Raw genomic sequence first — 24,496 nt, forward strand, 5'->3', positions numbered from 1 at the left:
TCTTGTGACAACAGCCCCCAAAACTGCATTTTATAGTAGTATAGTAGTACTGCTTCTAATTATAGATGTTGGGAATAATTAACTGCATGGCAAGGCACTGAACCCAAAAGTGTGTGTCTTCTTCATTTTCACGCCTTCTGATGTCTGTCTTTCTGCTTTTCATTATTAGCATGCCGAGTGCTCAGTAGCTTCGTCTGTTAGAAAAGTAAAACCAAATGAGTTATAAAGGGACTACATCTTGTTTCATGTAGAAGTCTGACTGGGAGCTGAGAAACAGCCTACTCAAGAGACAGTCAGAGATCCACAAAAAAAAAAACAACTAAAAACTGCTGAATCTCACAATCAGCCTGTCAGGGCTAATATGAGAGCTGGAACACTGTTGAGGATGATGCATCTGCCTTGCTCTTAAACCTGCTGGTGACAGTTCTCATCAAGAATACAGTGCTGAAGTTTTTTTTTTTTACCTCTTGGTCCAATTTTATAGCTAAACTTCTATATAAAGACTTAAAATCATACACTAAAAGTTTCAGGGAAAAAAATGCTAACTTGTGGTTCCATGTATTAAACTTTTGAGCACTGCAGTGCAGTTATGTGCAATACATGTGATTTATGTAGGGTGTTAGTGTTATCTCTGCAGGATTTAGGTACAGTGTATTTAGCTATCAGACCTTAGTTTGATCTGCTGAAAGATATGTGGAATGCATAAAACATATATGTGGATAAAAAATCATAACACTTCTTATATTTTTTATGTTTTAATTTATTGGTCTGTACTGAGTATTTAATCTAAATTATTTTCCATATAGTTGTCTCTAACAGCTGAATTCACAACAGTACTGTACCGTACCACACCACACCACACCATATCATAAAGCAGGTCTTAAATGGACAGAGCAAAATAAAAATCGCATTCATAGGGAGCTGGCATAGCCAAGTTTCCTATCCCCGCTGCAGCCCGCTCACCCACTCTCTTCTGTTTTATATTGCAGATATCCGGGGGCTGCAGAGCTTTCTGGACCAGGCTTCCCGACTGGGTCTGGACGTGTCTCTGCAGCGAGTGGACCGGAATATCAGCCGCGTCTTCGCCAACCTTTTCACTACCATGAGGACCGAGGAGCTCAATCGCTACCGGGACACTCTGCGCCGTGCCATACTACTTCTCAGCCCCAAGGGGGCGCAAACCTTCATCCATGAGGTGAGTGTTGGGACACTGAGAGATTGTGGGGACTGACGCGCACCATCAAGTATTGCATAACTAATCAAGGCAGAGCTTTCTGCATCCTTCACAGTGTCCGAGACAGACAGACCTACCCCTCAGAGGAATTGGATTATGCTCGTTGATAAAATAATTTCAGATCATTTCATCTTTTTCTCTTGTGTGCTTTTAATATGTCACTAAGACTTGAGGATCCCCAGATTGGGAAAAATCCTATAATGCAACTGCTTATGGCATTCACCTTTCAATCACATATAATGCAGCTCAGACTCCCAGATTATATTGGATAATCCACCATGTTGCTGAGCCATTTATGTAAGGATGTGTCTGCATGAATCGTATTGTGCTGAAAACCACCACAGATAAAACAAATCAGTGTGCTAGAACGTTTTAGATTAAACTCGTACTGAAGAGGTCTTCTCCCTTATGCAAAAATGGATTGCTGAAGTTGGTGATTCAATTGAGTGCTGTTTGTAAATTACAGATTTCTAAATTGTATGCAATAAAAGGAATATGAAAAGAAACTTTTGCTCAGAAGAAAACTATGCAGTGTTCTATATAGATAGATAGATAGATAGATAGATAGATAGATAGATAGATAGATAGATAGATAGATAGATAGATTAAGACAATTAATAACACACCTAGGTGCTATCAATATTTTAAATTAGACTTAATGACCATTAGTGTGTTTGTAGATATATAGCGATACAGGCTTTGGGCTTCTATCTTAATGATCCCAGACACTGAAACTAGTGATCAGTGATAAGCATTAGTTTTGCTGTTAGAGTGAATTTCATCTGGAGATGCAATGCTTTTTAAGGCACTTTGTCGTTGTTTGTCCCTAATGCATTAAGGCATTAGAATGAGGGTTAGGGTAAGCTGGAGAATGTTTGAGGTTTCTTGTTAGGGTCCGATTCTGGGTTAGTTCCAATATAGCTGAAAACTTGGGTCTGTTATTTATATATTTTTTTTTTATGAATTACTGTTTTTTTTTCTTTTGACCATTTTCAGTAGAAGCATGCAAAGATATGTGTATTTTCCACAGAAACAGAACTCAAAGAGTGTTCTACTGAATATTTTCTACATCTATATCTAAATACAGCCACCAGTGAAATCATATGTGTATGGTATTTTTTCTTTATGTTTGCAAACCTTTTGTCATCCATCTTGTAAGGAACAGTGATAGTTGTGCAGTGGTAGTTGTGTGATGGTAGTTGTGCAGTGGTAGTTGTGCAGTGGTAGTTGTGTAGTTGTGCAGTGGTAGTTGTGCAGTGGTAGTTGTGTAGTTGTAGTTGTGCAGTGGTAGTTGTGCGGTGTAGTTGTGCAGTGGTAGTTGTGCGGTGGTAGTTGTGCAGTGGTAGTTGTGCGGTGGTAGTTGTGCGGTGGTAGTTGTGCAGTGGTAGTTGTGCGGTGGAGTTGTGCGGTGGTAGTTGTGCGGTGGTAGTTGTGCGGTGGAGTTGTGCAGTGGTAGTTGTGCAGTGGTAGTTGTGCGGTGGTAGTTGTGCAGTGGTAGTTGTGCGGTGGAGTTGTGCAGTGGTAGTTGTGCAGTGGTAGTTGTGCGGTGGTAGTTGTGCGGTGGAGTTGTGCAGTGGTAGTTGTGCAGTGGTAGTTGTGCGGTGGAGTTGTGCAGTGGTAGTTGTGCAGTGGTAGTTGTTGTTATTGGAGATATGACTCAAATAGAACTCTGCTGATGGTTCTGAACCTTGCCTTTTGTTTGCATGATTACCTATTTCCCAAAAGATGAGGCTGGTTTTGTATCTGAGATGCAACAGAGCATCAATATCTCAGGATGATAAGATAATAATAATAATAATAATAATAATAATAATAATAATAATAATAATAATAATAATAATAAAATTACTAGGATCTCACAGTTCCTAGGTGTGCAGCCAGTTTGTGCTGACGTCCCTCACCTTAGAGACACACTGATTGGGCAGTTGTTGTACAGGCTAGGGAGTCTGATACACAGACAGGAGAACAGATTCATGCAGCAACACAGGACCATTGTTGTCTGCAGTGTGACGTGGATGCAGGTGGGTTGGCAGAGACAGAGTGAGTGACAGCTTTTTCATTACCCCAGTGAGATTCAGAGAGTGAGGGGTAAGAGGATGATCAGGAGGGGTTTTGCAAAGCTTAGGTCAGGGAAGGTTGTTATGAGCAGTGATTGCCTCTAACAGGCGAAGAAAATAAAAAGCCATAAAAAGAGAAAGGAGTATTAGGCTGCCAGTCAGGAACCGTTTGATTAAAAAAGCTTGATGGTCTCGCTGGAACATATTTTCCGTTTTCGGTACCGACAAACGTCACTCAAACATAGGCAGATATAATTTCTCTGGGCTCTTGGCAGTGTTTTTTTTTTTCATTTTCTTATCCGTTCACTTCTTCATTTTTTTCTAGGTCCCTGCGTTATTATTGGCAGTTGTCAATAACGCATGCAGGCATTTAAGTAACAGGCCGTTTCAATAAGGAATTAGCTGTGAAACCTTGTCATCTCACATCCTCAGGCATAATGGAGAGGTCTTTCTGTGATTAATATAGAGATAACAAGCATAGACCTCAGACTATAGAACATATAGCATGTCTATAAGGGAGTCTTCATTAGGAAAGCCCAAAACAGCAAGGCATCCTGAATCTCAATGCTTTCAAAAGAGCTAAAAACAACAACAGGATCTGCGTCAAATACCCAAAGTCAGGGATCTTAATGTTCAGAGGGCAAATCTCCCATACTTAGTCCTAAAAACAACCAACATAATACAGGGCGGATAAATGTGCCACATGAAGACAGATTGATAAATACAGTATCAAATTCATGAAATAAAGTTTGTTATTCATGAAACTGTTTATACAGTTGAAAGTTATTGAAGAAGCCAACAGCAGCACTCTTTAAATATCAAGTTGTATTTTATTTTTCAAGGCAGTGATTTACAATAGTGGTCCTCAAGTATCTCCAACGCTCCAGATACTTGGTTGAACTAGTTCTTGTTTTTTTTTTCTTATCTTAATTTCTATTGCAGACTGGTAATGAAGACAATAAATAATGATGTAGCTACACACTTTGAAGTGTCAGAGGCTGCCAGTAGGTGCTGCCTTACTGGCACTGGAAAACAATTAATGTTGAAACAAATGTTTAGCTCCTGGTTGAAACAACAACCTGGACTGTTTGGGGTCCTTGAGGACCAGGGATCAACACCCCTGCTACATAGTCTCTAACTGCAAATGCAACACAGTGTTATAATGCAGCCTTAAACTGCAGTACTCATACCAATGTGCAGCGTCTTGCAAAGCAGGCGAATACAACATTTTTTTTTTTTCTGCTGCACACTACTGTGACTAAGGAACTGTAATCGAATTTACAAAACCTGTATTTAGATATTTAGACGCACAAGACATTTTGCTCTTTTAAAATGAATCATAACATTCTAGCTGTCTGAAATGGGTCAGAGTTCAGCCAGAGCTTATGAATCATTAGCTGAATTGTGCATTGTTCATTTAGCTCTTAGTTTGTAATATGGTTATTTGGCTGATAGTTTATGAGTGGGAGTATATAAGTGGGTATACATTTGTCTATACCCACTTATATACTATGTCACATCATAGAGTTTGAGGGAACTGAATATATATGGCCTAGAACAAAGAAGGGCACTTGTTTTAGAAGCCTTGCCATTACAATGAACGCAACACAGAAGGATAGAGGGCAGCACAGAGTACTAGCATCACTGAGTGGCCATGTTGTTTATGCTGAATCACAGATTTGGGATTAGTCAGCTGCCAGTAACTGGGCCTGTGTTCGTGATGTTGTTTGTGTGGAGTAGTGGTTAGGGCTCTGGACTCTTGACCGGAAGGTCGTGGGTTCAAACCCAGGTGGTGGACACTGCTGCTGTACCCTTGAGCAAGGTACTTTACCTAGATTGCTCCAGTAAAAACCTCACTGTATAAATGGGTAATTGTATGTAAAAATAATGTGATATCTTGTAACAATTGTAAGTCGCCCTGGATAAGGGCGTCTGCTAAGAAATAAATAATAATAATAATAATGTTCTTATGTTTTTGTTATTGAAAGTTATAATAATGGCTTAATAGTTGTGCCATTTTCATTTTCATGGACCATGTTCCCTTGCTTTGCGTTTTGATTTTTGCATCGGACCATATGCCACACCATCGTTTGCCATAGCATATGTCAGTATGTGCATGCATATATTTAGCATAACAGTGACGCTAGCAATACTAGCCTAGACTATTAACAGCATCCTAACCAAACTGTGGTCATTCCTTCAACTGCAAGACAACACACACACCAATAATTATAACATTCATTGTATTTAAAGAAATAATAATCATTCATATCTATATTTTGTTTCATTTTGGAGCCCCCAGAAGTTCTGGTAACACCTAGGATATGAATGTAATTATAACTACACCTTGTGTCAAGATGGCGCTACTGACAGATCACTACTAATGAGCTACATCATGTGGCAAAGTGGAGCACAAACAAACACAAAATGAACAATGGAAAAGAAAAACCCTGTCAGCTGTGAAAGCTGCAGCACAATCAAGACCTGCAGACGTATCGGGGATGAAAGGGTTAATGGTGCTCGCGTCTTACAGTGGCTATATGCTAGTGGTGTGAACCATTTTGTTTTTGACATATACAAGTCAAGTTAAAGCTACATATTTATTATTATTTATTTCTTGGCAGACACCCTTATCCAGGGCGAAATAAATAAAAAAAACTACAATTCAATTAGATCAGCTGAAGGAGTTGAATACCAGTCATTTATTAACTCACTTCATTCTTTTATCATTTATGATGAAAATTGCCTTTTTTTCTTCCTGCTTCACTCTTATAAATTACATTACATTATTTATTTCTTAGCAGACGCCCTTATCCAGGGCGACTTACAATTGTTACAAGATATCACGTTATTTTTACATACAATTACATTATATTTTTACACATTATTTTTACATACAATTACCCATTTATACAGTTGTGTTTTTATTGGAACAATCTAGGTAAAGTACCTTGCTCAAGGGTACAGCAGCAGTGTCTCCCACCTGGGATTGAACCCACGACCCTTCAGTCAAGAGTCCAGAGCCCTAACCACTACTGCTGCCCTATACCTCACAATGCAGTGCATTATAATAAATATAATGTAATTTATGGATTTTTATCTTTGTCAAGCTTCAAGTGCTTTTTTTCCTGCATTACAACACAATTAACAGTCCCTTCAGGGCTCGGCATGAGCTGCTCCTTCCTCACAGGATAATGGTTTCTACAGCAACAACTCAAACTCCTGGGTTACGCTCGCTCCTTAATAAACACAGCAGGGATAGCTGAGAGGTGTCTGTAGGTGTCAGAGTGGATATGTAACCCACGTTCTTCTTGAGTTAGAGTATTAAGTAAACTCTCATTTTGCAGTTTGGACATGGGTTTTATGCTGTGGTTTTAAGACAATTATTTAGGCACTCCGGCCCCCTCAAGCCATTTTAAAGTACAAACTCTAGTGCTCTGTGGTGTTAAACTGGCCCCCACTGTTACACGACGGGGGAATTCTCTCCGGTAAGAACTCTATATTTTAGTCTATACTTTCTGTTCCATTTGCAGAGAAAGTGGGAGTGATCAGATGTTTTAGGATGACACGCTTAAAAATACAAATAAAAAATGACTGGCAGATAAAAATGATTGGGCGATAAGTTAAACAGGGCATCGCCCAGACACTTTCTGTTGCTCTTGAGAAAAAAAAAAACATTCCCAACAGAGCAATTTAACTTAGCATATTAACAGCAAGTGATGGGCAATGATATTTTAGTACTACCATCAAAACCTATTGGTGTTATTGGGTAGTATTATTGACATAATATGAACAACACGACAATGCAGCACCTCCACAGGTACACACAACACCTCTTGAGGCTGGTGTCTTTCAATTCATTTAGGCCAGATTTCTCCACGGCAGCAGCATACAGTGAGAAAGTAATGTTTTCCCTTATACAAATGTACTGTGGTATACCAGGTGAAAGCTTAGCAAACAGTTGCAAGTCATAGTAAAATCCTATTGAAAGCATGGCAAAGCACAAACAAGCATGGCCATTTACAGAGGAGTAGGGTCAAAGGTCTGATTATTAATGATTTGTGACATACAGTAGTGGTGTAAAGCCCATTTACTTAAATACACTACAGGACAGAATGTCACGGCCAGGGTACTGTTAAGCAATTACGTTTATTTGATCTTTTACCACATTTTGAAAAACGTCCACAGGCTTTTCTTCCCATCGGTGAATAAACTTTTTTTTTTGATGGAAGAGCGCGGTCTGAACCCAATCTCCTCAGTCTACAGACGAGCCCACAGCAACCTCACTGCCAGATTGCTCATTATTCAGCGGAGTTAAACATGTTTACAGCAGAGAGAGAGACTGAGGCAGACAGTACTTGAAGTTTTCCAGCCTTGCTCAAAAATAAATGAGCAGTCTCGTGTGCATGTGAGAAACCAAAGTAGAAAGAACAATAACGAATGCTAGAAAACACAGATACAGTAATAGTATTAGACACGTTAAGAGAATGTAGATGATATGAAGTGCTGCTTTAAGAGTTGCTTATTATGTTTACTATTCGACAGTGTATTAGACATAATATATAACATAGAGATATATGTCCATGGAATTAACCATGTGAATATGTTGAGAAAGGACCATTTTGGTCCTTGTTGTCTGGTTGCTACCAAGAAAACTGTTTAAGAAAACAATGGGAATACTATAGATCTGTGCCAGTATTGGTGGGCTATGGTGTAGTTCGTAATGTATGATTTATAAAGCTAGAAAAGCCCCTGGTGCAGGGTTGTGCAATTAAAGGCAAGCAATTATTTCTATCTGCTTAATACGTTATCAGCCCCATTGAGTCTATGTGGTCTGTCAGGGGCATAAATCAGTCGGGTCACTCTGATCTTTAATGACACCCCTCTGATTGCATATGTAACTCATGGCTATTGATTCAGCGAGAAGAGCCCCCATGTTTGTTTATCGGAACTGAATCATTACTCCAGCAGAGAGCTTCAGTCATGGGGAGCGAGCTTCCCATTCACACAGCCTCAGTGTTCTCCAATCCGTCACTGTTGCGTTCTCCCCAAGAATCCTGGAAACTAATGAGCGGGGCCAGGAATAATTAAGCGTGTCCGATAGCGTTTTCGTTGTGGAATTTAAAGTACAGAGGATAGATAGAGACTCCGCGAGATTTGTTTGGAAGGTTAATTACTGCCGTGGTCATTGATTGCGTTGCTCTGAATGTCATTGTTATAGTGATGGTTTACCAAAGTTTTTCTCAGTGTCTTGAATGAAGTCAAAACATTTGCCATTTAATTTATTGTATATCTTTTATTATGTCTAAATTTAGCTCTGTCAAGTGTTTCATAGTTATAGGTGATATTCTGAGCATGCTTGCAACAGTTTTGCAAAGAGGATATAATAAAAAGGAACATATATGATGTGTCCTATGCTAGACCAAAGGTTTTCTGTTAAACCATGCCACCTTCATGCATGTCTCCTTGCAGCCACAACAGCAGTTTAAGTAGATAAGATTTAGTCCTACAAATATTTTAACAAAGCGTAGGGTACCTGAACATGAAAAAATAGAAGTGTTTCCCTGTACAAATAGTAAAGGTAGTCGGAAAAGCTCTGGCAAGAAGAATTAAGAAAGCTTCCTCCTGATAACTGAGCTGGGTTAATTGAGTTTGCCAGATATCTCTTTCGTCTTGTCTTATATTGCAGTGGGGTGGGGAGTGAGGGAGTTTGCTGCAGAGTTTATCTAGTTAGCTGTCTGTTCTTATCACACATTTAAGGTCTATGGGCTCCTTCTGTGACCCCATCACTATACCTCATTACGTACCTCCTGAATTTCATTTTCCCTCACAATGCATGGTGAAAATGAAGGCTGCCAACGAGCCATCTATCTCTGGCCACGGCCCTGCTCTCTTTTTTTCTCACTCTGTTTCTCACTCTCTCTCTTACTATCTCTCTCTCTTTCTCTTAGTCTCCATTCCTCATCCCACCCTCCACCTCCCCTTATCGCACACTGTTTGTTGAGGGCAATCGATTCTTGATGGCTATTTACCGTCTACTCATCATGTGACAAATGCCGCTTAACTAATGTGTGGCTATCTCTTTCCTTTCATATTTTGAATTCAATGCAATCGATACAGTGCTGCATTGGAGATCACTGGAGGGAGTTTCAGGTACCAGGAAGCGATGAGTAACTTTTCTTTCAATGGTGCATTGATTATGAATCACCCAGTAAATACAAGCACAAAATTGCTGAACTCCTAACACTGCTCAAGCCATTAACCAAAAAGGCTGTCTGTCTGTCTATCTCGCTCAGTTATAGTTTCCCTCAGAATTTATGATTGAGTACTTGAAGGTATGGATGAGTCAAGGCACTTTGTGACTGTTTGCCAATCTCTACACTGATTGACAAGGTTCTGACATGTGTAGAAAACTGTTACTGAAGCAATATGACAGTCTTGGGTCGATCTCTCTGTGTCCTCTGTGCCCTTGTAACCTGCCAGGGCCATCGGGTTACTGGAAGCTCAGGTGTTGCGCATTCTCCACTGGGTCAAACAGATAAAGGTAATATCTTAGATAAAAACCAAGACCTGCTGGATCTGCAAAACAGTCACTATAATTTTACAGTTTGCAATGCTTTTCCCAAGCTTTTAAAATGTTTTTACCATGCATAACTATACATCACAGGCACATCTAGCAAATAACCAAGCGAGCAGTGAACCTGAAGTTTAATATCAGTTCAAAATTATGTTTTGAAGAGTGTATAGTTTTTCACTCATTTATTATAAGACCAAAAATTGTTTGAAATGCTCACTTGTCATGTTTGCTATACTGTGTTTACAGAAAGCTTTGCCACTTAGCCAATTATTGGATGTCACTCTTGTTAGAGTTAATATTTAAAGTCATTTTGAGTATTTTTGTTTTGTCAGTGCTTATGAATTTAGTGCTTATCAAATGTTAGCATGGTGCTGGCAGGCAGACAGGCAGGCAAGCAAGCAGGCAGGCAGGCAGGCACTCAACACGAGAGCTTCCCCTCACAGCTCTACAGACACACCTCCATCTTGACATGTTGAAACTGACAAGTCTAGCGAATTGCATGGTGGTTTGCGTGACTGATTTCCAGAAACCGAAAGGGTAAAAATCAAGGTGGCTTTTCCATTTCGTAAATTTATATTTGTTCAAAGTAGTAAAACGTAATAATTCAACTTCATTGGGTTAAATGAAGTTTATGTAGAACTTAAACTGATGTGCTCCCCCCCGTGGAGTAGAACATGCTAACATCTAAATACGAGAATAGCTTAGCTCTGAGAAGTGGCCAGGGCTGATTGTTTCAGACAGTCAGATGCTTTGCAGACCCTTATGCACTGGCTAGCTCCCGCGATTTACCGGAAGGAACAGGCATATATTTTTCATGGCTTCTTCATGACAGTTCCATTGTCCCAAGCGCTGCGCTTATGAAGATCGGTTTTGACACTCTCGTCATTAGCTGTTTAGCTCCAAACTTCCTGATGGGATCTTAATGCATTCTGCTGTTACAGTAGCTGTGTCTAGCGGGTGTGATTGCGAAAGAAAGTTAAGCTTTTATTTACACCCTTGACTACCTATGGTCCCAGTTCTGAAATATGTACTTGTGATGAAATACAGCAATGCCTGGTATTCATGAAACTGTTCTAGACTGTTGTTAAAGAAGACAACAACATCCTGGTACAGGTTCATGAATTATACAAAAAAATAGCCCATGAAAACTAGGGGCTTATATATATATATATATATATATATATATATATATATATATATATATATATATATATATATATAAATCAACAGAAAGGGCCATAGATAATGTTAAAAAAAAAAACCTTGTCACTGGTTTCTGATTTCTTTAACCCAAGTAAAAAAATAATGTTTATAGCCTCAGACTATAATTGAAAAGATAACATCATAATCTGAAACTGCTCCAGGGAACTGTCACTTCATAAACACAGATTTGCAAGATTCCTTTGCTAATCTCATCTTCCCCACCTTCTTAAAAGCCTTTGAATTTTGATGTTGCACACGCCCCCCCCAAAGCTCTGCAGCGATATAAATAGTTTTTAAAAATCTGTCAATAAGGATGAGGTACTGCAAACTTGATATTAAGCGTGGCATTCCAGAATGGAATGTGCCTAAAGTATAATTCAGCAAAGACAACATAACTAACATTCATCTCCTGTCTGCATTGTTCTTGTTTCCCTGCTACTTCTGCAACTTGACAGATTTATTCCAATCCAACCAACTGAGTTATATCGCACTGCACTAAAATTAAGCAACTAAGCTGGCCATGCAGGCCATTTCATTAACTGGCACCATCTGCAGGCAAGCGACAATGCCCAAGCTCCTCTGGCTGTTATATAGGCAATTAACCATGCAAGGAGTCTTTGTACGCATGCTATGATTAGCATGGTGGGCTCAGCCCCAGTACAGTTCCCTTGAATTCCCTAAGGGAGCCTACAAAGTATGCATGTACTGTATGAAATAAATCATGGCAATGACTTTCCCTCTGCATTAATGTGACCATCCCCTTCAAGATCCTCATTGAGTTAAATAGCAAGACTGTTACAGCCTGTAGAGAGAGATTCTCCTGTGTGTAGAAGCCAGGGCTAGGCATTTGATATTGTTCCAGGTTTCATCATTAACTTAATAATAATCAATTGGCACGGGTCTGAGGTCGTAGCCTTCATCTACAATAGACCTGAGTATGGCGTTTTCAAAAAATGGGATTGGCTCATGAGGTTATCAGGAAACATTTAATTTCCAAAGCCTCAGACATAGTGATTAGTGAATTGGTTGGAACAAGTTTATTCCATAAGGCCTTCTCAGATGGATATCGAGCAGGCTAAAAGCTATACCCTACCATAAAACAAATCCCATAGTACTGTTTTATGGTAAATGGGCAGTACCATGGACTTTATTACCATCAGTACCATATGCTAACCATCTGATGGGAGAGGAAAATCCTGTACCTAAATCAATATATATATATATATATATATATATATATATATATATATGAATACCATGCCGTATATAATCTGATAGGATTGCCATTACCAATTAACTCATTGGACTATAATGGCAAAAACATATAATAATACAACATATTACTGAAGACTCATATTACACAGCATGGTCGATGGGATACAAACATGGACATAAAGACATCAAGCATTCCACCAATAAACACAACTCATTAAAAGTCTTTCTCAGTTCTATCTGGTGATAAGTACTGTACATTTCCATACATGTGCTACACCAAGCATTAGCAGAACTCACTGCATACAGATTGTTCTTCAAGGAAGAGCGGGTGCCATTCTTTTCTTTTATTTATTTCTCACAGTTGTAAATGTGGCAATGGTTAATTGCTAATAGCCAGCCCATGTCATCACTCCCCATTAACTTAGCCAGTAAAGCATATGAAATTAGAAGAACTCCCAGGCCAGGTGATGGTGTTAATAAATCTGTGCAGACTATAACTGTGCTGTGAAACCGCTTAAAGTCTTAATATCCAAGTGGCTGGAAGAGTAAGTGTATTGGATATGGTATAGAGGATGGGTGCTTTCTGGATAGCTGTTTAAAATGAGTCCCATAAATGAATTCCAATTGAGTAGCTCTCATTCCTATGATACTCCACCAGAATCCTTTATAAATGCATGACTACAAAAAACAAAATACATTGCATAGCAAATGCAAAAAACATGACAGCTAATATTTATGGAATAATTTAATTAGCTGTAACAAATGACACATATACAATAAGCACATGTACTTGTACATAGAATTCCACATACATGCAAACAAACTGAACTCTTTCTTCCATATTGCCTTATAACAATTAAAGTTACAAACACATACAAATGCATGAACCGACTTAATTTGCCCTGGAGTAGCATGCTTCAGGAATAGCAAGGTCACACTTGAGTTTAATCGGTGAATTACCTGACGTGGAAACAAACACACAGTATATGAACTCTGATTGTACCCTAGGTGCTTTCAGAGCACATCTATTTCTTTATAGATGTTGTCCTGCCCTGTCAAAATTCCAACATCATAATCTGAAAAACAATGCAATGGACATCTAGATAGAGCCAGAGACGCAGAGTAAATCTCGCCCGTGACTCTGAGGGGCACGCGGACGACCCCACCTTTACATCGCCCCTTTGAATTAATGTAATTTTCTCTCTGCCGTTTTACAATATTTATACCCTCCTTGGGGACAGAACTGGAATGACTCTCCCTTTCTGTCCTCTAATACAGTCAAACTTAACTTAAGGGGACAGATAGTATCCCATGGAAAGAGAATCAAGGCCACTTGACATCTTAAATCTTCCAGATGAATCAAATGGGTGAATACCTGATCTTATATATATATATATATATATATATATATATATATATATATATATATATATATATATATATATATATATATATATACATATATATATATATATATATATATATATATATATATATATATATATATATATATATATATAATTTTATAAGTTTAAGGTTTATTTATTTATATAACACCTTTCACACAAAGTGTCCCAAAGTGCTTTACAATACATACTATATATATATATATATATATATATATATATATATATATATATATATATATATATATATATATATATACACACACCGACTGGGTATCCAGTAGAAACTATGTGTTCTATTTCTATCTTGACTGCTTCAGAACTTGATTCTGCTCGTCTGTTAGGAGGATGCTTCCTAAAGTAGTGACACTCCGGTAATTATAATGGATTTAAGATTTAAGTTGCCATTAATGTTGAAGTCTGTGCACCACTTAGCCCCTCTGCTTTTGCATGCATTTCTAATCCCTAGCTCAGCAACAAAATCACTGAGGTTATCTGGTTAGTGTGCGTCGTTAGCAGAGGTAGTGAGCTTGTTAGGAGTCTGGAGGGATTCCACAGGATTTCTCTTCATCTATAGAGAACAGAGGAGATTGTTGCACCAACATTGTGAAAAAAAAAACATAGAATAGTAACTTTTAGAATTGTATTTTTTATTTAGTATTGTCATCAGGCATTTTTACCTAGGGTACCACGCACTGGCGTGGACCTAATTATCGGCACACTGATGAAGACAGAAATGTCTGTCAGCTGAGTTTTGTTGCAATGAATACTGTGATAAACTATTCATTGCTACAGAACAGGAAGTGATTGTGTACCAGGAAGCAGCAGCAACCTTTTACCGCTATAGTCTTAAAAATAACCAAAATATATTCTACTGAAACTTGTTGAGATTTTTTCCGTAAAATCTTCCCTGAGCTGCCCAGACCTCTGGGAATGTAAGAAGAATTATCGAGCCAGTGACAAGTCTCACCTTTTAGGTCGTAAATCTGTAGGTCTTTAATTAAGTACCAGCTGGAAGAGATCAAGGCAATGGAGAAAATCATGTTTGAACCATTCCACAGCAGATTACATGGGCCCAAATATTTAGATTGAACGGTACCTAATCATTTTAGACAAATATCACACACAAAAAAAAAAAACAGGACTGGGTGCAGGGCCAGTGAATGTTCAGCATTTTTCTAATAAGAAAACAGATTTCTATGAAGCTTTCCTTTGGTGGTTTATTGAGGTCCTCGGAAATCATTACTGCCTGTTGCTGGTGTGTAAGAGGTAATCACTTTGGCTGGTGGCTGGTGAGATAGAGGGACAATTAGCTATATTATTCCTGTTTTTCTCATTTCATTCCAGTGTAAAACTGGGGCTGTTGCCATTTCCATCTGCAGTCTACAGACATTAAGGTGAAATATATGGGAGATGTGTGACGTTTTGTATTCTTCCTAGTTTATAAATAAATTAATCTACCTCCAATATTTTCCTGATAGCTTAATCAGTTCACAGCCCTCTGTTCTGTCTCAGTGTATATATTCTGCAACCCCTGGTTTAAAACACACTTCTAACTACCTTTCGCATTGGTCATGATTAAGTAACTTCCTCCATCAGTGTGGCTGAGCAGTTCTCCGGGTACGGGTTTAAAACTCGAATGGTCAGATTCAGTTCAAATCGCTCTGATGTCGATCGTCTGCAGATGGAAAGGAGCATGATTGATATGAAATAGTTTTCAACTCAATCCCAGTGACAAATGGAAACATATTATCGACCCGCTTATTAACATCACCAAGTGCACACAAAATGCATGGGAAAGAGGTCAAAGAGCAGGCTTGCAAGTTTCAAGGCAGCAGTACTGTGCTTAGGCCTGCCGCTGTGTAGAGGAACACTGTCGGAAAATAACTGCTCAGTTTTCTTCATAGAACAACAACTTCAGTACAAGACAGCCCTCTGCTTAGCATTCCTCTCACGGTCCTCTCCCTTTCACATTCCACAGCCTTCACATAATCTGCCATGGCAGACGTGACTACAAATAGTATCAGAGCGGATCAGACCCAAGGATGTAGCACAGGCAGCCCGGTTGATTATAGACCACCTGCCAAAGCCAGGGCTTTGCTTTCTCCCACTCCTCCACAACACTGTCTCAGACAATCGGGGTGGAGTGGCTCATCTCACACCTGCTTACACCCAAGCAGTATGACTTCTAATATATCTAGCCATTAAAATGATGAGTTGTGCAGATTCACTGAAATAGGTGTTTACTATATTGTGTGGATACATTCAGGATGCATAATGGGCCTCTGTGAGACAGCATCATGTGTCTTTATAGTAAGGGGAGCTAACAAGTTCTATGGCAATATATTGACTTTCTTCTCTGTACAACTAATTGTGACATGCTTTACTGTATTCTAGGTCCAGATGTACTGTTTAACCTCAAAGCTTGTTTTGCTAACTTTCTTCTTCTTTCTAACACTTTAGTTTAAGGAGTATTTATAATCAGTCTATAATGCATCTATAAATGTCCTGTTAGAGATGTTATAAAGAATTACACCCTATAATAACAAGCCAGGTAATTTCTTTGAATGATTTCTTTATACGACAAAAACTTCTAATGCTTGATTAAAACGTTATTGTATGAAACTGGTATTCCATTGCTCCAGTAAAAACCCAACTGTATAAATGGGTAATTGTATGTAAAAATAATGTGATATCTTGTAACAATTGTAAGTCGCCCTGGATAAGGGCGTCTGCTAAGAAATAAATAATAATAATCACGAAAAACCTTTAATAACACACATATAGATGTTTTATAAAGAGATCCTTAAATTACAGTGTGACCATTATTTATTTTCTTTTTATTATTATTTTTGTGTATGTAATGTTTTGGCAACTCTTAAGGGTTTATTCAGTAGATCTACAAAGTGGTGTGAAAAACAGCATCTAAGGCCTCAGAAATACACCAAATAGACTACCATGCACTGTTAGCTGTTTGATGTGTATAACCTTGATATTCTGATCCCTATTTTAATTATCTAACCAGTGGCAGTATTTAGTTCCACATCATTTAGAGCACTTGAATAGACCACTTTGTGCCTCCAGTACTGTGATTGTTTCAGTATTATTAAGTACTGTAAGGGCTCCGTGCCATTCCAGTGTTTCCAGTAAAAAAAAAAAAAAGTTTAAAAAAATATGTAAATATACCACAGCATAAGAAATGGCAGGTGTCCCATTTTTCATTTGGAAAAGGTGGTCACCCTATTGCATATCCGGCTCTTCTGTCCATAGAAAAAGAAAACAAAAGCAATCCCACTCCCAGTGGACTAGTTATTGTATGAATAAAACTGTAATGTGTTCCCAAGAGTGTGATTTTGGACAGGAATATCTTCCAGACTTTCCAAGCTGGATCGAACGGTGCACAGTGGAGCGAGTTTGGCAGCATTGCTTCTGACAGCGAGTGTTGAACGCAGCAACCAGAAGTAACACATTCATTGTAATGATTACACAGTCATCTGTTAATGCTTTAACTCGCCAGTACCATTGTTGTCTAAAAGAAAATAAATCTCCAAAGTTATTGTCATTTCCTCAGTTCGCTTACAGGTGTTAAGTTATTGTTCTTGGCAATCGGTGTGAAATAGATGAGGTGTGTGAGAACCCTGTCCTGTGCTTCAGAGAATCAATGAAAGGCTGGTCTGTATTGATATTGAAATCATTTCTGATAAATAGATCCCACAGCAGGCCTTCTGTTTTTTCTGTAATTAGAGACGTGAATTGTTTAAAGCTGAGAGATTAGTTGGCTGCTCTGACAGTAAGCTGCTGTCTCTCCTGTTGTTGAAACAGTGTGCAGAAGGTCAAATCATAAGAACAGACGGTTGAGTTGCAATATGAAGGAGAAAAATATTTGAACTAAAATGAAGTAAATCATGTCCCAAGGTTATATCATCTGTTTTCTTACATTTTATTGGTTTCAGTCCTAGACTGCTCCTCTTATTGTGTTCATCAAAAGTACACAGAGGATATATTGTGGTCCTAAGTGGGTAATGCAAACATAACCAATAGTCATAAGCTTGTTATGTCTTTAAAAAAATTCTCAGTAGTATTTGTAACCCTAAATACTATGATACTCAGAAATGTGGAAAATAAATGCCCTTTGGAACACCCACACACATGTATGACAATACAGGATTCCCTTGCCAGTTAGACCTATACTTAACTTGTATTGTAACACTTGAAATGTATTTGCGTACGATTGTAAGTCGCCCTGGATAAGGGCGTCTGCTAAGAAATAAATAATAATAATAATAATAATAATAACACATGCTGTGCTGTCCTTTACTGAAACTGGTGGACAGGAGGATGACAGGTTTATTCTGAGTCCAGTACAGAGTGCTCTGAAGAGGCAGGCTCTTAAGCTTTGAGGACCTGGAGGAGAGGGCAGCACTAAATTGTTGTACTTTTAGAGATGTTTCTAAATTATTAGAAATAAAAAGTTGAACAGACTTTAAAAGGCACTTAGATATTGATCATGGAAGGGCCTCCGAAATACTATCTGAGTGTGCAGTCATCGGAGAAATGAATACCTTGCATTTGGATGTTTAAAGTTTGTAGCTTTAATGTTTCCAGCCTTATGGAAGCCATTCAAAGCTTGCTAATAAGTGATATTAGTCTTGCAATCAAACAGCATTATGCAAAGGCATATCCATCCTTCCGCTTTCTGAATGAGTTCTAATAATAAACCAAGACAATAGATGCCTGTAGCAGGACTGGTGCCATGCACATAAGGATGGGGGTTCTGTGATTGTTTATTGTAAATACGAGTGTTGTGATGGTAGAAATAAATAATAGTGGGATTGTTTATAAGGGGGAACTTGACGCTCTGTGTGTCACAGCATGCCAGCTGTGTTTAGCAGCGTGTGTGTGTTTACCAGCTGCGAGCTTCTAATCAACAGGTGGGCATGGTGCAGCAGAGCGCCAGGAATAAAAGGGTCCTGATTATACAGATCAAGGCTGCTGTAAGCCGTAGGGGTCAGAGTGCTGCTCCTGCCAAAACATTGTGCTGCTGAAACGACTGAGTTCAGGAAACAAAGCAAACCGCTCTAACAGAGATCGAGCATGTATCTAAGGTTGGAGTTGGGTGAACTGCCCGAGGGACAGGGAGTTCATTTCAGGATAGTAGATCCCACCCAGTATAACAGACAGGTGTGGAAGCGGGGCCTCCATTTTATTAGCGGAGTAGTGCACGGCATTTTTCATGGCAACTTTATTTTGATAGTTTGTTGTACAGTGTTTATTTTTGCTTTTTGTACGCTGGTCAGACATCCCCCGTGAGCTACCATTGCTGGTATTGTCACGTGGGGGAATCTGTGTGTGTGAACAACCCTGTGTGCCTTCTGTCTCCATCTCCTGTCAGTCTGTCAGCAAACACTCTGTCATTCTATCAATGAACCCAGACATAAGTTATATTTTGCATGTCAAACACACTTCCCTCGACTCTCACCTAGATGGCAGCATTAGGCATCACAGCACTTAGAACATAAGAACATAAAGTTTACAAACGAGAGGAGGCCATTCGGAGGAGGCCATCATCATTATTGGGATGGTACAGTACCATTTTTCTAACTTCAGATATTCAATCATGGATTCTAGAACTATGAGAAAATCGTTGAAGGCATGAGTTGAAGCGTTTGTCAGATTGCCATGCTTTGCCATACCTTCCTGACCTCTAGTAGGATTTACTTGGCTTTGCTTTTACCATTGCACATTGCCATAACATTGAACAAGGCAGAGCTTTAGTAGATTGGTGGTATCGTCAACTAATCCAGTATCTCATTCATTTGTCAGCTGTGTTTCAATTCAATGATATATTTAATGTTGTCAGTGTAATGAATGCTTGGATTTTGAGCTTGGCTTAATTAAGAAGCAAGAAGTTAATGAGAAGGTTATGGACATGAAGATTTATGATTAGAGTGTTTTGCTTTGTTTTTTTTTTGGTTTTGTTCTGTGAGAAGAGCTTAAACTTTTATCCTCAAAGTTTGGAAACATGTGTGCGAATTTAGACTGCAGACTGGTTCTTAAATGTTGCGGTAGATACAGTTGTAGGACGGTGAGCGTCTGTTTACGGGCTATACACACTTCTACAGTATTCCCGCCTCAATTTTTTTTAATTGCCTCAGTTGTTCATTCTGTTTCAAAATACATGATCTTGCAGTGTGTAAATCCAAACAGGCACGCTGATTGTTCATATGAGTATTAACTTTCATTTGTGGGTCAGTGGTGTTAAATGCCTCACTGTTCGGTTCGACCTGTTCAATAGCTGATTGCAAAAGGATCTCTTAAGAATAGGTTTAGAATGTACTTCAGTGTCAGGAGAATTATGGCGGGGGCTCTTATTTTTTCTCTTTATCACCCCGACACCTGATAATGCATAGGGGATCACAAGGTCATTTACTCTAGCAGTGTAGTGAATTCGTTAGGGAAGATTCAGAGTTCGTTGTTGGGATTGGGAATTTGTGTCTGAAGGCGAGGAACTTGTGCAGCATTGCCCCAGTGAGTTGCAGGCGTTACTTTCCTCTAACAGGTCTTTCTCTTTGCTATTCAAAAAGGAGTAATTGCATCATTTTTCAGGGCTCTGCCTCTGTCTAAGGGACAGGCTGGCTTCATTAATCACACTAATGGAGAAGTAAGTGATTTGAAATGTATGCTTTAATCATGTTTTCCCCTGGTCTCGGCGTTCATGAAGGGTGAGTTTTTGTTTACGCCCACATGGGTAGCTGGATGTGTGTGCTTGTGTGTGCATGTGTGTGTGTGTGTGTGTGTGTATGTATGTGTGTGTGTTTTACAGATGTTGTAGAGTGCAAGTATTGCAAGTTCAATTGAAGCCCAGAGTGGAAAAGTACCTACAGTTTTTTAAAATTATTCAGATGTAACTATGCTGGCCATTTTCAAAGAACAAACATTGTTCATTGTGTTTGCTATTGGTATTACGTATTTTTCATTCAATATGCTGTTATGCTTGATGTCGTGGCAGGGACACTCATCCCTTTAGGCTACCACTGTGATCTAATGATTTAAATAAATAAATGCCAAGGTCACATTTGTGGGTTATAATAATAATATAGTATATTTTACATAGTGACTTTCATAGTGGACCACCATCACAAAGCGCTTTACAGAGGTAGGCTGTGAACTGTGAAGAGTCACTTACAATAGGACAGCAAAGTGACATCTTATCCGCAGGATGGAACACAAGGAGGTTAAGTGACTTGCTCAAAGTCACATAGTGAGTCAGTGGCAGAGGTGGGATTTGAACCGATGACTTTCTGGTTACAAGCTCTGGACTTTAACCACTGGACCACCCTGCCTCCTTAAGGCAAAATAGTATAGTATTCTCTTTCCACTTGTACTTTAAGTTCAATTTAAAGTGACATTTTAGAGCACGGCTGACAATCTTTATTATCCGCTAATCAGGGATATGCAAATATTTCTAATGCAACATCATAGATAAACTACTGCATCTTGGTAACTTTCCTACCACATTTGTTATTTGGGGATGGAAACTGTTTTTTATCCATAGGGTTGTCCATAGCGAATGAAAATACAAGCAAAGAACATAAATATCTTCCTCAGGGGAAAAGGGTTTAGCAGTGATATTGCAATAATGAGTTAAGAGGATGGATTTTAAAACCTTTGCACTCCTTAACACTAGAGCTGCCGCGATTATACTCATACCTAAAACCACCGCCGGCAGTCATTATGACGGTTACGTTTTAAACAACATCAGTATTAAAATTAAAGACAAACTATCGGATACAACTCAAAAGTTCTATTCAAGCACATCATATCAAACATCTGCACAGCCAAAACGCTGTATTTGAATGAACAATTAAACATAAAAGGGTTTATTTTCTAACTTACCACATATAAAGCACTACTTCAAAAAATGAAAAACTATAATAAAATAAACAAAAGAAACTATTGTGTAAACAGGTATATGTACAGTACATAAAAACTGTAAAAACTAAAGTATTTTTTTTTTAAATGAAAGTAACATGTTTTCTCTTGCATGTGTCACTCGGTGTAGCACAGAGTCCAGGTTGAGCTGCTGCAGCCTGCAGCTTTGCAGTTTTCTGATAGAAATGTTTCTGCCGAAGCGCTGTGGCTCGCTTCAAGATGACATTTTTCCTACTCATATTTTCCCTGGTGCATTCCTTAACAAAATGAAGGAATTGATGGTTGCCAGATCCAGCAGAGATACAACAGTCGTTATATAAAAATAAAATAAAATATTGTAGGTTATATTCAAAATAAAAACATGTATTGTAAAAGTAATTCAAAAAGTACGGCTTTGGCGGTTCTAGGTGGGTGGGATTGTAACGTCCTTATTTTGTATGTATTTAGGAAAAGTAATAAATGGCAACCACATGACTTTCAGACACGCAGAGTGATTTAAATTTAAAAACCTCAAACTATCAAAATGACTGTGATGGCAGTTCTAGTGTTAAGGAACAACACTATTTTGAGTCCCCCTAATTGGCGAAAATGTCTTCAAAGATCATCTGAACCAGGGTCTGAAGTGAAAACCATGCTGAATTCAATAATAGGTTGGGAAATCCCAACAAGGCCAAATGATAAGTTTAGAGAAATGAATCAATATCTCTTTGTGCCGTCTTCTCCTGCATAAACAAGATCTTCAGATGGAAATCAGTCTTGAATCATCCGTCCTCCATCTGCAATTCTTATGTACAAATAAAAAAATAAATAAAGTCTTTGGAGAATTGACTGCTTATTCATTCTGGTGTGTTTAACACCTCTGACAAACAGATGGGTACTGGCAACTGTTCACCGATTATAGCAATTGCTCTCCTGTTACGGGTGGGGTGAAATGCAGAAAACATAGGTACAGGTAACAAGACTAAATGAAATTGTGCCAGTTATATCATTTATTTAGTTCTTTCTTTCTTTCCTTTGTTTCTGTCTTTGTATTAGGAATAACATTAAGTCTGTGTTTTAATCAGCCATAGCGACGAGATTGAGTTTGCTATACTGACAAGAAACAGCTGACCTGACAGGAAACTCGACCAAGAGAGAGGGCCTGATTGCCTCTAATTAATGACCATCGAGGCATCGAGAGCTATCACAGGTCTTGGGGAGGAGATTGTTGCAGTAATAAAACACACACACACACATAGTGTCAAGGATTAACACAACACTGGTCCAGCCCCCTGTACTCAGTAATTAAAATGAGATTAGTTGGCAGGAGGTTCTAAGCAATTCCTGTTGTGTTTGTCAATAAGTCCAAATAACTGAAATAAACTCAGGTACAGCATTGGTGCGTTAAGCTTAACTGTTTATTTAGTAAGACTCCATAACACAGAGACACATAAACATAAACATTGTTGTTCTACTTCCTGCCGTAAAGTCACGTTCTGTCACACTTTACGGTACCTACATTAACTGTCATAATGAACCTTAACCAATACATAACAATTCCCAAAGACAATCTTTAAAACGAGAAAGAAACAGTTCCACGTCTTCGGGAGTTGATATGCAAAAGATAATTCTCTCATACATGTTCGAACCCTTGGAACAGCCCACTTAACAGAATTCTGAGAGCGTAAGCTAAAGTCAGTGCTAGTCCTTTCTATCAGAGAACTCAGATAGGAAGCTACCAAGCCTTCACAACCCTTCAACACAAAACAAGGTTATGGGCTGGCAGTCTTATTTGGCCCTGTTCCAAGATATGTCAGCAAAGCCAAAAGATGCCCTCTTGTGGGCTCTTGAAGGATTTTAGAGACTAACATTCAGCAGAACTTAAAAGAAAGTATTTAAAGAACAGCAACACATCACATAGTAGGTGTAAATGTATAATAAATAAATGTAGTGGTTAATTAATAACATAATCATAAACACCAGGAAAATATATCTGTGTAAATGCTCCATGTGTGACTGACTGATTTGTGCTGCAAATGTCATCCCTGACATTTATTCTGTAATTTACAATGTACCCTTTATACTGTGCTCTAATTACAATGTAATTACACCGAAATAACATACCAGTGACACATATTGTTGTGTAGTTACAATACAGCAACGTGTTGTAAAAAAAGTAGTTAACCATGGTAAAGCACAATAAATTCATAGTAAATGCTTTGGAAAGGCTTCATAACACAACTGCAAAGTCTGTTTTTGCCTGTGAGGCTGTGCACAGTACAGTGTTTGTGTTGATCCATGCAAATGTGCTTCTTTTTTTGCTCTACCAGTAGGACCAAAGTGATTACGGAAGTGTCCTCGTGCCAATTAAAAAAAAAAAAAAATCTCCTAGGACTTCATATCTCCTACGTAGGACTTTATATCTCCTACTTAGGACTTTATATCTCCTACGTAGGACTTTATATCTCCTACGTAGGACTTCATATCTCTTACGTAGGACTTCATATCTCCTACGTAGGACTTCATATCTCCTAAGTAGGACTTTATAAGATATAAATGCTCTATTTAACACACCATTGCACTATGTACAAGTGATTGCCGTGGCTACATTGGAGAACAGGCACGACTTCCCTTGGTTCATGTTACTTTGCAAAGCTTGTTCAGAAAAGCTCAAGAGTTTTTTTCAACCTGACGAATGCCCTGGCCTGTGGATTCCATTGGTAATTCTAAAGACGGGTCGCTGCTCCACTGAATATACTGTACATTACACAAGTATTGCCACAGCACTGAACACTATAGCATCCCCTAGTTATGTCTTTTGAACCACCTATTCTATTGTGATTAAATATTTTATTGCATTTATGTTCTGTGGATGTTGGTTGTGTCTTTTTAC

General features: G+C 38.6%; 1 protein-coding gene across 2 annotated transcripts in view; it reads left to right on the plus strand.

Annotated features, from left to right (window-relative positions):
• LOC117414865 (glutamate receptor ionotropic, delta-1-like) overlaps positions 1-24,496 on the plus strand; it is a 269,999-nt gene that overhangs the window by 165,340 nt on the left and 80,163 nt on the right. For both annotated transcript variants that reach the window (XM_034024697.3, XM_034024696.3), the window contains exon 4: positions 990-1,195. In XM_034024697.3, coding sequence (XP_033880588.1) covers positions 990-1,195 — 206 coding nt within the window. The remainder of the gene's footprint in view (positions 1-989; positions 1,196-24,496) is intronic.

This window comes from Acipenser ruthenus, chromosome 7, assembly GCF_902713425.1.
Source record: "Acipenser ruthenus chromosome 7, fAciRut3.2 maternal haplotype, whole genome shotgun sequence".
Classification (NCBI taxonomy): Eukaryota; Metazoa; Chordata; class Actinopteri; order Acipenseriformes; family Acipenseridae; genus Acipenser; species Acipenser ruthenus.